The sequence below is a fragment of the Festucalex cinctus genome, chromosome 18, assembly GCF_051991245.1.
Source record: "Festucalex cinctus isolate MCC-2025b chromosome 18, RoL_Fcin_1.0, whole genome shotgun sequence".
NCBI lineage: Eukaryota > Metazoa > Chordata > Actinopteri > Syngnathiformes > Syngnathidae > Festucalex > Festucalex cinctus.
In genome coordinates, this window is record NC_135428.1 from 813,827 (window position 1) to 828,683 (window position 14,857).

The following is a 14,857-nucleotide window of genomic DNA, read 5'->3' on the forward strand; positions in this document are numbered from 1 at the left end:
TGTGAGAATATTTTAGCGACTTAAGGTTGGCTAAAGACACGATTAATTGGATACAAGTGACGCTAGTCATGCTTTTTACGACACCCGAAAGCGAAGTGGGACATGCCGTAAAGTGCGTCGGCGCGACCTGCCAGTGGAGAGAGCGAAGGCCCCGAAAGCTTCTAGTTTTATCGACGATGAAAGCAGGCGCGCCGGGGCTCCGATTCGTGTTTTAGGCCGCTCTATCGTCTTCCTCACGATGATTATAGAGAATGTGGACGCTCTCAAGTCGTGGCTGGCAAAACTTCTGGAACCGATGTGAGTGTTTGAGCGGAAATGGCATTTAGCTGGCACGCTACGTAGCGAGATAGCGTGCTAGCATCAATGAGGAGGAGGGCGGCCAGTGGGGGATTTGCTAGAAAACTGACCACCGTGGCCGATCTCTTGCTAGTAAAGAAACTGTTTGACTTCCTGCCGACTGGTGGAATAACATATTCACTGTGTTCCTCGCAATGTTTGGACGTTCCAATGTGGATAACTTCATTGGCAAGTTTACTCTGGGAGCACGCACGCCTCCAAAGTGCAACACAGGCATGCAGCAATGCCTGTTTGCTATTCTCCAAACTTTCTTGGGATCTTCTAAAAGCAAACGTGTGGACGCCATGGTTACCATGTCTCTGGTGAAATGGGTGATTTGGAATGAGATGGCCCCGTTTATTTCTAGCCAGATGACATGCACAGAAGTTGCCATCAAGCTTCTTTTGTTTTCAGACAGGCTTGTGTTGGGATTTGCGCTCGGTTGCACACACACCACCAAAATCACCAGCAAACAGGTTTTTAACGAACATACTAAGCCCATCTTTAGTATCCCAACTTGTATTGAGCCAGAGGAGATATCCAGACATCCAGTGATTAATTAAAAAAAAACAAAAAAAAACTGTATTTGAAGAGACAGCCATCGTACATAATTATGCATCCACATTTTGTGTTTTGATGTCCAATTCTTACCTTACATCTTTTGGGGGGTATTTGGCACATTCATTTACGGGGGAAAAAAAAAGCCATATTAAAAGTATTGATTGATGGTTTTATGAATCGATATTGGGCTATGAAAAGGAATATCGATATCGGTATTTTAGACCCGGCCCTAGTTTGAGCATGGTCGTATTGTGCTTGTCGGCAGATGTGACGCCGACCCCGCCGCGTTAGCCAATTATGTTGTGGCTCTGGTGAAGAAGGACAAACCGGAGAAGGAGCTGAAAGCGTTGTGCGCCGATCAGCTGGACGTCTTCCTGCAAAAAGGTAATCGTCGGGACGCTTCATGTTTTTTATCAGCAAAAACTATCGCAAGCAAAATCACAAAAAAAAAACCCAAACTTGCCATTACCATAGTCATGATTGGTGAACGGCAATTTGTTAATTGTCTGTGCGATTCCAGAGACCGTGGGCTTTGTGGATAAACTGTTTGACTGTCTGACGAGCAAGAACTATCAGGGGAACCCGGTTGCAAAGGAGGCTCCAAAAGAAGCGCTTCACCTTCCTCCAGCCAAATCGGATGCCGTGGAAGTAAGAAGCCATCGAGTTTCTCCGTTTCTCCTTTTCCGAACATACGAGACAAGAGAAATCATTTTTGTTTTGTTTTGTTTTGGCAAAGATTGACGCTCCGGAGGAGGAGCGAGAAAACCGGCGCAGGAGAAGTCCTCTGAGGAACCGCTCCGACTTCAACGAGTCCAGGTTGGATTTTGACTCCAAATGCTGATAATAACTGCCATTATGTTGTTGTTGTTGTTTTGTGGTCGTATGATTGCGTGAGGGCTTCACTTTGATACACTCCTATGGGCTCTTTTGCTTCTATGGAAAATATCCTTTTTTCCGCCTGCTGCAACACAACCTGCTTCCGTGTCTCAAACGCTCCAACGGAATTGCTTGTGATTGACGTAAACGGCTTTCTACGAATTTCTCCGCTGAATAGAACTTAAGACAAGTCAAGGTTGGCATTTGTATTTTCAAATATTTTGACGCCGATATCCCCTTTTTATTATTATTATTATTTTTTATGAATATCGTCTTCAAATATTGGTTATCAGCCTCCTTGACTACTAATAATCGTATTGGGATCAGCCCTGGAAAAACTTTATCGGTCTATCTCTAAAACACACTATTTCTTATACTACGATAGCATTCTGGAAAAAAAAAAATGATTTGTAGTCTTCATTGGACAGCTACGAATAACAATGTGTGTAGGGCTGAACGATTATGGAAAATAATCTAATTGCAATTTTTTTTTTTTTTTTTTTAAATCCAATTGTGATATCGTGTGCATTTTTTTTTTCAAGGTCCTTTTCAATAAATTTTTTGACCCAACAAAAAGCTCATTATAATAAACAATATCAGATCTTTTATAGATTGCAAGATCTTAAGATAAATGCAAATGAAGCCTTAATATCATTATGTTCTACGACAGTTCCAAATTTTCATGTTGCATGAAACGCTGCCCTTTTAAAACAGCATTTATCAATGCATTCAACAGACATTTCAAAAAACCCAAAATGAAACTCACACATGCTGCCTGAATTGAACGTTGCTCGCCTCCACGCACGCAGGAGTCGCGACGACAGGAGGCGGGACGAGCGCAAGAGGCGGGACTTTGATCGTCACGGCAAGGGCGGCGGCGGCGATTCGCACCGCGAGCGGGAGCGTCACGAGCGGCGCCGGGGGAGCTCCCGCGGGAGGAGCAACAGCCGGAGCAGGAGCAGGAGCGGCAGCCGGGGGAAGAGCCGGGGACGGGGTGAGAAACAACAAACGCGGCCGGACGATATCGTCGTCGTCGTCGTCGTCATCGTCATCGTCGGGTTACGATGTGGACCGCGTTGCACGGACCTCATTTGGGCTGGAATGTGCCTTCCTATCGTCAAGGTGGGTTGGCTTGATGTTGTCGATGTTGTGATCCCTTTTTTCCGCTCTCTCCCGCCAGATTTCAAGTCCAAGTTTGAGGCGGAGAGGAAGGACGCGGACGCCGGCTACAACTCGTCGGCCCCGCCGGGCAGGCCCCAGCCGCCTCCCCAGCTCGCGTCGCCACTCCTGCCCACACCCCCGCACCCGTTCTCCTCCTCCGCCGGCGGGCCGGGACCCGGCGGCGTCCCCTTGGCCACGCACGCGCGCATGCCCGACGGCACCGCCGACGGCTGGTCCGGCTACTACGGCAAAGGCCGGCAAGATGGCGGCGGCATCGGCAAGCCCTTCGGCAATAGCAACCCGTCGCGCAAGCAACGCTGCAGAGATTACGACGGTGAGGAAACGCGCGCTCGTGCATGATTGCGTGCGTTGGAAATGAAAGCGAACACGCGTTAGCCGATTATCGACACCGATATTGAGCATTTTGACAAATATCGGCATCAGCCATTTTGAATCATCATATGGCCGATAATGGATCAATTAAAAAACAAGTCTAGTCTAGTTTTAGTCACGACAGTCATTTTATCCCTGGACATCTTTTTGTTTTTGTTTTTTGCCAGCAGATTATTTGGATCTAAAATATTTCATATCCAATTTTCTGTCATCTTTTTTGATGCGTCCCCTGGCCAATCGTTTCAATGCATTGACATGTTTTTGTTTCTTTTTCTAACGACACGATTGTAGTTTGCCCATAGGGCCGATTGCTGCTGGTGTTTTCATGACTAATGACCGCTCATGTTGATCGAGGTTGAAAAACACGTCTCCGGAGGGAAGCGCTTCAAATACGGCGTCGGCGTCAACAGTCAGGAGTCACGAGGGAACGTTTCCCTTGATGAGCTTTATACTGTCTGGTTAGCTTTAGCATCTCCCAATTGGAAGCAACCACCGGCAGGGCAAATCTTGTTTTGGAATGAGCACAAGAACATTCACATTTAACAGGAGATCAGCAACGAAATAACCAAAAGGACAAAAAGTTTTCTTCCGTTTTTTTTGTTTGTTTTGTTTTTTTTGTTTTGTTTTTGTTTTTTTTGTTTTTGTTTTTTTTGTTTTGTTTTTTTTGTTTTTATTTTTTTTATTTATTTTTTGCTTTTTATTTTTGTTTTCTTTTTTTGCTTTGTTTTTTGTTTATTTTTGTGTTTTTTTGGGAGGGTTGTATTTTTTTGTTGGATTTTTGTTTTGCTTTTATTGTTGTTGTTGTTTTGTTTATTTTTTTTGTCCAAGTGGAACTGCTAGTTCCTGTCAAAGTTGGTGGCCAAGCACAAATTTTTCGTCTATTGAAACTCGTCAACTTCCGCCAACGTCTTTCCTAAACCCCACGATGTCATTCACACAATTTTCTAGATGACGTCAAGTGACACGATCTGTTTTGTTTGCGTCACCGCAGAAAAAGGATTTTGCGTGCGCGGCGACCTGTGCCCGTTCGACCACGGCAACGACCCGCTCATCGTGGACGACGTCAACCTTCCCAACATCATCCCCTTCCCGCCGCCGCCCGTCATCCCGCCGGGCGGCCTGCCCATGCCGCCGCCGCCGCCCATCACCGAGCCGCCCCCCTCGCTCAGGATACCGCCGCCGCCGCCCTACGGCCAGCCGCCGCCGCCCGGCGTCTTCTCCTTGGCTGGTCAGTGTCCGTCCGTCCGTCCGTTCACTCTCACGTGATGTTGTTTTGGATTTTGCTCAATTTTTCCACCAGGGCTTATGTTCTGAAAAATATTTCCTTTTGGGACTAAATGGGTTTGTTGTGCACACAATAGTCAGATTTTTATTTAGTTTTTTTCCTGTATTTCCGCATGCGTGTGAATTGGAGCTGTCAAAATGAATCAAGTAAAATGTTCCCTTGCTATAACACGCTTCACTTTTCAGGATTTTTCTGTGTGCAATTTTGCATGCTTTGTTTTTACAGTCATGTATCAAATTTAGGAAGGTTTGAACTATCGGCCGCTGATTATTAGCCTTCAAACATCGGCCAAAGCAATCGGCCAATTGGGCCAAATGGCTGATTATTTCCCCCTTAAAGGCATGCTGGACTCATTGAGCCATTTTCAGCAGTAAAAAGTTCATATTTTGTCTCTAATTAATGTGGTAACGTCATAATTTTTCTTGTACAATTACTACCTTTTAAAAAGTGATTTTTCGACTTGCCGTCGACTGCTGATGATGACATCACCCGTGCTGAGGAAGTCGGTAACGACCAATCATGGCTTACTTTACTGACCAAACCTAGAAAACAGGTGAGCCGTGATTGGCTGTTGCTGACCTCAGCACAGATGATGTCATCATCAGTCGACAGCAAGTGGAAAAATAACTTTTTAAAGGTATTAATTGGACATGAACAATAATGAAGTTATCACATTCATTCTGGACAAAAATATTCACTTTTCACTGCTGAAAATGTCAAAGTATCCCCTTAAAACGTTGTCGAAGAAAACCAAAGTTTCCGACGCTGAATGCACCATTTTTGCTCGTGTAGCATTAGCAACTAGCAAGTGTGTAGCGTATGTTTTTCTGTTATCCCTAATAAGCCTCATTTAAGCTGACAATGCAGTTGGAGTTAACTGCATTAAGAATGACATTCACTGTATATTTCAATACAAAACATGCTTTGTTTTTAAAACATCGCTAGCCTAGCGCTAACAGGAAGTTAGCGAATGCTAACAGTAAATTAGCATCGACTTTGGGAGTGTTTTTCCTTCAAACAACGAATGGAAATAAACCTCAATTTAATCAATAGCAATCGGAGGAAAAATGTTTTTGTAATTGGCTTGAACACAAAATTGAATATCTCCCCCCCATGGCAACCGATTGTCGGCCTGGCCGGCCGTTGTGAGGCATCAGCTTGGGCTTGTGTCTCCATCAGGACCGCCTCCACTGATCGCAAGCGGTGGGATGGAAACCCCCAACCAGCAGTCGGCGAACACGTCGTCGTCGCCCGGCGTCAGGCTGCCGCCGCCGCCTCTTCCTCTTCCTCTGCCTCCTCCTCCTCCTCCGCCGCCGCCCTCCTCCTCGTCGGTGTCGCTCCGCCCCCGATACGTGCCGTCTGAATGTAAGCAGATCGGCGGCTCGTCACGGGATGTCACCTTTCATTTTTGCCCGCCCCATTTTCAAATCTTCATTCGTTCTTGTATTTGTCTTTTCTTTTTCTTTTTTTCCCCCCATAATGTTTGTTTTGGTTATTTTGTTGTCAGCAGGCTGCAGTGTCATTTGTTGACCTGAAAGTGGCAGCGCTACTTTCTTTTTCCGTCATCATTTGAACTTGTCTTGCTTCCGATATGAATTCAGATCATTTTCAAGCTTCATACAAGTTGACTTCAAGTTGAAATCATTTTGTTGAAGCCTTTTATTTTTCATCATTTTGTGACTGTCCAATGAAAGGCATCTGTAAGAGTTTTTTCTTATGTGTGACAATTGTATTTTGTATTTTGTATTTTTTTATGGCCGATTGCTGTTAACCGATCTTTTAAAAAGTCGGACCTGCCGATCCCGTTTTTTTTTTTTTTCGAATTGGGCCCGATAAATCGATGCAGCCCGTGTTGGTGATGTGGAGTTTGATTGAAATGCTGATAATCGGAAGGTTCCCGGTTCGAATCTCTGCTGCGTGGCGTTCTTGGTAAATGTGGGGAATCTTTTTTCCTTTTTGTATTATTTCAAAGCATCTTTTTTTGTGTGTGTGTGGTCAGATAACTACGATGCGGAGGCGTACAACCCGGAATCGCCCGGGCTGACGGCGGCGGGTCGGAGCCCGTATCGGCAGTTCATCCCGCGGGTGCAGACGCAGCGCTCCAACCTCATCGGCCTGACGTCCAACGAGGGACAAGTATCCAGAGGTGCGCTCGCCGCGCGCGCCGCCTTCGGAAGGCGCTGGAGATTGACGTTTGTTCCCTCAGCCGCCAACATCGTGATCCAAACGGAGCCCGCCGCCAGCGTCCTGTCGGCGTTCAACTCGGAGCAGCACAACAGGAAGAGACCCATGATGGGCTGCATGATGGCGGAGGGATCCTTGGCCAAAAAAGCCTGGATGATCAAGTAGGACATTTCGGCTGTCACGCTTGCGCGGCTCGCGTGCTGTTCATTTGAGCCGCCATTTTTCAATTCCGTCTCCGTTTGAGTCCACTTTCAAATCACGCTTGTTAGTTTTTAATCAGTTAGTCAACATCAAACCCTTTTTATTTAGTCAACTATAAATCGAGCATTTTAGTCCAAGAAAACATTTTATTCGTCTAAAACTGTCAACGTTTTAGTCTAGTTTTAGTCACGACTTTCTTTTTTTGTCAGCAGATAATGTTGAACATTTTGGATCTAAAAATATTTCACATCAAATTTTCTTTCATCGTTTTGATGAAAAACAACTTGATACACACAATTACAGTATATCGACTAATGGCTACTATGGCTTAGGGGTGTAATAATATTCAATATGCAGATCACAATATGATAATTATCACGATATTGTGAGGAGGTTGGCAATCATGAGTTGTGAATTCCCTCCGACTTCATTTGCTGCTTACTTGTGGGCCTTCATAACTGTTGCATCATTGTGGACCTCGAGTGCTGTCAACATCCAATATTTTTTATAGAATCAACTAATCGGATTCATTTCCATTTTGCGTTCAAGTGTATTAGAATTCCCCCCCCCCCCCCCCCCCCCCCCAGATTACTGTTTATTACTCAGTGATTGATGTTTATTAAAATTAAAACGGATGTTTTCAAATGTCATATTTTTATTGTTTTATAATTTATTAATTTATCAATTTATTATATATATCCATAATTATTATTATTATTAATTTATTTTATATATTATATTATATTTTTAAATAAAAAAAAACGATGACTCGATGATTTGAAAATAGTTGTGGGTGAATGTGATAATGTATAACTGTTTTTTTTTTGTTTTCCCCTCAGCTCTCGCCCCATGTTCAACAACAAGGGCGTGTTCCCGAAGCGGAACTTCCACGTGAACACCAAGCTGGAGGTGCGCAACATCCCGCCCGAGCTCAACACCATCACCAAGCTCAACGAGCACTTCAGCAAGTTCGGGACCATCGTCAACATCCAGGTAACCAGATTTTTGACATGGAAAAAAAAAAGATGCAATTGCCGGCGTACCTCCTCAAACGGATCGGATCGGTCCAGGTGGTGTTTGGCGGCGACCCCGAGGTGGCCCTGATCCAGTTCACGTCCAACGAAGAGGCCCGGCGGGCCATGTACTGCGTCGAGGCGGTCCTCAACAACCGCTTCATCAACATGCGCTGGCATCGCAAGGCCAACGTTCACCAGCTGGAGCTGAGCGCCGCCGGCCAGGTGCCCGGCGCCGCTCAGGTAACGTAACGGCCGTGGGATTCCGTCAATTTGAGGTTTCCTTCAAAAGCGGTCAAAGCCATGACAGGGAATTTGCTAAAGTCTTCAGCATTCAATTACATTGAAATATAATAGTTGTTCATGCTTAAAGTTGAGTTAAGAGGTTACGCTAAAATAGAAGCAAATATTGAATATGACGCTCGTAGATCTGCGGACTTGAGAGTCGTTAACTTGTTTTGACTTTCATTCTTTGGTTTGTTTGTTTTTTTTTTCCAGGGCATCAAGCAGCACAATCCGGCCGCTTACGTGCTGAACAAGCATCGGTCGCCGGCGCCGGTCATCACCACAAACGTTCCTGACAACCTCAACGCCAACGCAGAAGCTGTCGTCAATGTGCGTCCTTCATTTACGTTAGCGCAGCAAATCAACACTTTCTGATTCAGTCATTTAGTTGTTGTTTTTTTTTAAGCTCCGTTTAGTGGAATGTTTTTTGTTTGTTTTTTTCAAGGCATATTTCTTCGAGCTTCATTTAGTTATTATTATTTTAAAGGCAAGGACTGAAAACTGAAATATCTCTGGATAGAAAAAACGGTTCTCCAAGCCCTGCTTGCCGTTCTCAGTGAAGTTGACGTACTTGCAGTTTCAAATCCAAAAGCTGAAAGCCAAAAGAATCATTTTCGTTCTGAAAAGTTTTCCGCGTTTCATAAAAGCGGAATGTGGTTTGCAACGCACGCCGTCTCCCGCCTGCCTCCACGCGCTTGACCTAAACGTGTTGCTGTGCGCGGCACTTAGGTGGCGCCGGCGCTGACGCTGGCGAACCCCCAGAAGGGCCCGTACGCGGCTTCCGTCGCGCTCAAGTCGTCCTCCAAGTGCCTCGGGAAAACGGCCAAAGCGTTGGAAGCGCAGCAGGCCCTCAAGAAGAAACAGGCACATTATTGATTTTTTCACACTGGTGTGTCGTAGGTCGCTGCCCCACCTGAATAATTTGTTTTACTTTCAGGAGGCTTTGAAACTACAGCACGACTTGCGCAAGAAGAAGCAAGAAATGTTAACGACGCAGATTGACTGTCAGAAGGTGAGAAGTGCAAGCGAAAAGCACATTATATTGCAAAACAATTCTTGATTTCTATTGTTTTATTTTGATTTTTTTTTTATTAGTCAGACATGGTGCAAAGTGAGGCATGCCAATAAAACGGTGTATTAGGGCCACGTATAATTTAAAAATAAAGGACAGGGGTATCGCAAATTTGCAAGAAAATGTTTTCTTCTTGCAATTTTGCCACTTCAGAAAGTTACAAATTTGAGACTTCCTAAACTCGGAAATTTACAAGGTTTTTTTTCCTCAAACATTTGCCACTATAGAAAGTCGCAAATTTGCCTCTTTCTAAACTCCCAATTTTTTTTCTCTCTCAAATGTGCCTCTTTCTAAACTCCCAATTTTTTTTCTCTCTCAAATTTGCCGATTTCTAAACTACCAATTTTTTTTCTCTCTCAAATTTGCCGATTTCTAAACTTGCAAATTTCGAAGTTTTTTTCTCGCAAATTTGCCAATTTCTGAACTCCCAAATGTTTTTTTTTTGCCACTTTAGAAAACACGCCAAAATTTGCCAATTTCTAAACTCACAAATTTACAAGTTTTTTTCTCACAAATTTGCCACTGCAGGTATATTTCCCCCACCCTCTAAATATATATATATATATATATATATATATATATATATATATATATTTATATGTGGCCCTAATATGCTGTAATGTATCAAAAATAGCTTTTGAAAAACGGGTTGGCAATCATTGCTTGACTTTTGCGTTTGCGTTCAGGCGCTGATCAACCGCCTGGAGAAGAACCGCGGGATGAAATCGGAAGAACGAGCCAACGTGATGAAGACGCTGAAGGAGCTGAGCGAAAAGATCGCCCAGCTCCAGAACGAAATGAATCCCGCCTCCCAGGTGGGCAAAGCCAATCACAACCAGCCCAAGACCAAGAGCGACGTGAGTGGTCCCATGGAAATCGCCTCCCAAATAGCAAAAACGGCAACGTTTGATTTTTTTTTTTTATTTCTGGTGTTGCGCAGGCGCAGAAGGAGCTGCTGGATGCCGAGTTGGACTTCCACAAGAAGATGAGCTCCGGGGAGGACACCACGGATCTCAAGAGGAGACTGGGACAGCTCCAGAAGGAGGTACGAGTGCACCGCGCTCGCCGTCTTGTCTGCGCTCATTCTGATCGATCAAATTCATTGGCAACTATTTGAATCATCAAGTCATCGTTTAGAGACATTTTTAAAAAACAAAAAAAAACGTTTGCTCTTAAGGAAACACGTGAACATGCGCTCAAACACAACGCAGACGAGAGGCGGGGCTTGTTTGTGTCACAACGCGACTTTTGATAGTAACACCCTTGCCAACAAAACGAGTGGCTTCCAAATTCGCGAGCGCTTCAAAAATGCAGAACGAACCCGAGCGAGCGAGCAAGCGAGCGCATTAAAAGCGACGCGGCCGTTTTGGCAAGCCCAGAGGAGGAGCTAAATTGCTCACCAAGCCCCAATCGGACACTCAAGGCTCTTCTCTCGCACCGACGGGTAGAGGACATCTCATTAAAGTTGAAAGAAATCAGTTGCAGCGAAGCAAATGCAAGCAAAAGGTTTCCGAGGGGTGAGCAAGTCAACTCGACGCGGATCAGGCATGACGACAGTTTCGTCAAGTGGGATCCTCCGAAGGGATACAAAATATTCGGGAGCTTCCATTGGACATATCTGAAAAGATGCCGTTTTTTGTTTTGAAGCGGCCATTTTTACCCATTTGTCGCGCTTCAATGAAAGACACAGGATGTCCACCATTTTGTTTTGCAAGCAGCCATTTTGTAAACTTGCAGGCGTCCTTCAAAACGAAACGATTTTGTTGTATTGACAAATTTGTAACGCATGAACACAGTGGGCGGGGCATGAAGTGGAATGCCCAACCACACCTTCTTCGACTTTCTACAAACTTAACTTCCTCAACTTAGCCAATCAAGTATGTTATGCTTGTCAGACACTAATTAGTCCACAAAAAGCCAAGGCAGCTCTGCTTACCTATCGGGACGTCACACGTTGATTGCTTGCGCTTGAAAGTGGCCCTGAGCTGTTTTTTTGTTTTGTTTCCTTTTGCAGGCAACGCAGCTGGGCATCCTGCGCTCGCCGACGTGTCGTGGCCGCGGGCGGGGGAAGGCGGCGGCGGAGGCGGGTCCCGTCCGGGCCCGGGTCCGCAGCGGTTCCGTCAACCGCATGGTGGTGGACCACCGGCCCCGCTCGCTCTCCATCGTGGGCGTCGGCCAGGAGGAGAAGGAGGAGCTCACCTCGCACTTTGTGGTGAGGATGCAACGAAACGAAACGAAACGAAGAAATGTCGTTAAATATGGAGAGTTGCACATTCCAAATTGTTTTCCAGAAATTTGGCGACGTGGAGGATGTGCGTGAGCAGGACGCCACCAGCGTGGTCATGACCTTCAAGACTCGAAGTGAAGCCGAGAATGTGAGCGCTTGCTTGCTTAGGAAACATTTTCTAGGCTTGTGCTAACATCTCCTCTCAAACTTTTTTTTTTTGGTCCAGGCAGCCAATCAGGGAGCCAAGTTCAAAGGTCGCGCGTTGCAGATTTCCTGGTACAAGCCCAAGACGCCCTCCGCCACCACCGAGCCCGACGAGGACGAGGCCAAAGACGACGACAACAACAACAACAACAACGCGGTACCACGTTAACGCTTGAGTTTTGCAAAAACGATACTTTTTGTCCAAATGACGATTCACTTCGAACACGAAGATGACGTCAGCAATACTTTTATTATATACGTCCAGCTCGTGCTGAATGGAGGACCAAAACTACCAAAATTAAAAATGAATAATTAAATACAAAAAAATACATAGAAATAGAAATAAAAATAACAAAATGTGTGTATGTATATATATATATAAATTAATCATAATAATAATAAATGCAAGTAATAGTAAAAAACGGATATAAAAATATAATTCCAAAATTAAATATAAATAATAAATTACATAGAAAAAAAATAGAAATATAAGTAAAATGTAAATACATAAAAATATGTAATATATAAAAATACTCAAATAAAAAGCGAGATTCAAAAAATAGATATAAAAATAAATGTGGAAATAAATAAAAAAGTACTTTTATTTATGTATGGATACAAATGTATTCATTCATTCATTTTTAATTGTTGTCAGTTTTGGTGTGAAGTGGAGTGCAACTTTGGTCCGTTTTGAGTCGTTAGCGGGGCGCTGTTGAATTTTTCAAGCTCTGAGTGGAAATGGAGTGCGAGCGAGCTGGCAGCTAAAAGAGCGTCTTTGCCCTGCTGAGGGAAGCGACGCGGCTGTCGGGACGGGTGGAATCCTCTCCCGGACGCTTTTCAGCTCACGTCACGTCACGTCGACCTTCCAGGAAAGCAAAGTTTGTGCTGCTGCCTGCTTTCAAGATAGGGTTCGTTTGCCATTTGGCCAATCTCGGACTTTCTTTTTTGAAAAACCTGCCAGCTGATATTGAAAACTTCGGGAGCGCTCGATTGACATTTTCACTTGATAAGGAAGAAAGTTGAATTTGGAATGCCTACTGCCACATGTGGCCAAAAATGAAACCGCACGCTCCCTTCTTCGCATACGCAATGCGTGCGTGACGTCACATCCGCAGATTGAAGCCGAATCTGAAAAGTTTTGGCCAGACAAGTACGCATTTGTCAACAGCTAAGATGTTCAAAATCTGCAAATGTTTGACTTGTAAACACTTCAACCAAAAGGCTAATTGTCAAGATAGTTGGGGGCAAATTGCTACATAGGGCAGCTTTAAAACTGACACGAGTGAACATTTCCCACATTTTGGAAAAAGATTATTTGGGAGCGCCATTTTTCATTTTTTTTCAATTTAATGTAATGACTTTTTTCCCCTCCTGGTGTTTTTGTCAGAGTAAAAATAAAGATATTTACGTCTGCTAGCTAAATGCTAACGCACAACATCAATCAAACGCACGTTTTTACAGTCAAGTCTTTATTTCTGTTTTTTTTTTTTTTTGCTATTCGGGATAAGCCGTCCAATTTGGAAGAAAGTCCGAACTAACGTGATGCTTTTTGTTTTTTCGTCATCAGAAGGGGGAGGGTCGCTCCTTTCTGCCCGGCGAGGAGGAAGAAGAGGAAGAGGACGACGACGAAGACGACAAGTACGAAAGCCGATCTTGGAGACGATGAACCCAAATGGACCCCCCCCACAAAAGTCATTCTAAGACGAGCGTCGACAAAACAATGTGACTCGACTTGAGGAAGAGTTGAAGTTTTGCTTACGTTTGCGTCTACTGTGAAAAGATATTTTTATATCCGTTCTTGTATTTGGTTTGTTTTTAGGGGACAATGTGGTCTTGTGTTTCAAACGTCCACATTTAATTTATTCCTCCAACTTCTTACCTGCTTTTTGTTTTCATTGGGATGGCTCACTCATTGGAGTCAACAGTTGCAGCGCCCCCTGCCGCCCTCCAAGGTGTACTGCACCAGTAGCGCGCCAACTATTTGATTTGGAAATTCTTTCAGAAAAAAGAAAAACACAATTCAACCCACAAACACTTTGCAAATATATTTTGTGTATTTTATAAAACGTATGAAGACCCTTGGAGGACTTTCACCATGTAATCATTTACTGTAAATATGACATTGTTCATTTCTAACCTGTTTCTCGTAGAAAGATGACACAATAATTCATAAATATCCATAGACAAATGTTTGAATGTAAAAAAAACAAAATCAAATATAAATATATATATGTAGAAAGGGAGAATAATAGAATTTCTTTGCCTTACATCCGTTAGCACCTCGACGGATTTTTTTTTTTTTACAAGATTTTTTTGTGTGTAAATTTTGTACATTTGCTTTAAGAAAAAAAAAAAAAAAAAGTATTTTTTTTTTTATTTAGTTTTTCTGTTATTTTAATGAGGAAAAAACAAACACCGATATTGTCCCGTTTAATTACATGTGCCCCCTAGAGGTTTTTTTTTTTTTTTTTTTTTTTTTTTTTTCTTTACTGTATGAAAATTGATTTCTCGTTTTACTGTTGACACTGATTTGGAGTCACTTGATTGCGTTTTTTTTTTTTTTCCAGTAGTGATAAACTAAAACCAAAAGAATATTTATTGATCTTTTCCATGCATGTAAATAATACACTGACTGTCATTTTTGGAGTCATCATCATCGCACCTTGATTATTTTCCTCGTTTTGCTTTTGAAACAACAATCTGGCTTCTTCTTGTATATTCTGAAAAAGAAGAAAAAAAAGTTGATCTCGATCCCACTTTTGTTTTGTACTCGTGTGCGCTAATACGCAGTAGTGTAAAAAAAAAAAAAAAAGGTTTATGGGATATTAGTTTTGGATTTGTTACTGTTTATATTTACAGGATGTGAATGATGATGTATTTTCTTCATGTTATTTTGTTTGTAAAAAAGATGGTTTTCTAATTGACAAGCATGTTTGCTTTTGCCAATAAAGAAAGGAATGGGCCGCTTGCAAGGGGGAAAAAATGAAAAAAAAATATAATTTGATCTTGGGGTTAAAAAAAAAAAAATACATAAAAAAAAAAAGAAAGAAAGAAAGGGA

General features: G+C 43.2%; 1 protein-coding gene across 2 annotated transcripts; it reads left to right on the forward strand.

Annotated features, from left to right (window-relative positions):
- The first annotated feature begins 79 nt into the window (after positions 1-79).
- rbm27 (RNA binding motif protein 27) lies at positions 80-13,882 on the forward strand. 2 transcript variants are annotated; one of them, XM_077504733.1, is made up of 21 exons: positions 80-297; positions 1,163-1,281; positions 1,418-1,545; positions 1,634-1,713; positions 2,583-2,767; positions 2,954-3,268; positions 4,319-4,555; positions 5,792-5,977; positions 6,612-6,758; positions 6,819-6,957; positions 7,837-7,990; positions 8,068-8,253; positions 8,509-8,625; positions 9,025-9,159; positions 9,233-9,307; positions 10,054-10,224; positions 10,308-10,412; positions 11,382-11,579; positions 11,659-11,742; positions 11,821-11,955; positions 13,366-13,882. In XM_077504733.1, exons 1-21 carry the CDS (start codon positions 239-241, stop codon positions 13,462-13,464), a joined length of 3,054 nt encoding a protein of 1,017 aa, XP_077360859.1. In that variant the 5' UTR covers positions 80-238; the 3' UTR covers positions 13,465-13,882. The 2 variants fall into 2 exon arrangements, with proteins under 2 accessions (XP_077360859.1, XP_077360860.1); XM_077504734.1 differs by lacking the exon at positions 5,792-5,977.
- The last annotated feature ends 975 nt before the right edge of the window (positions 13,883-14,857 follow it).

What these genes read in the sequence shown, in the direction of transcription:
- rbm27 (XM_077504733.1), top strand. Translation starts at nt 239, where the DNA reads ATGATTATAGAGAATGTGGACGCTCTCAAGTCGTGGCTGGCAAAACTT. An exon ending in AGGTGCCCGGCGCCGCTCAG is followed by an intron (nt 8,254 to 8,508) that starts GTAACGTAACGG and finishes TTTTTTTTCCAG; the next exon opens with GGCATCAAGCAGCACAATCC. An exon ending in CTCGAAGTGAAGCCGAGAAT is followed by an intron (nt 11,743 to 11,820) that starts GTGAGCGCTTGC and finishes TTTTTGGTCCAG; the next exon opens with GCAGCCAATCAGGGAGCCAA.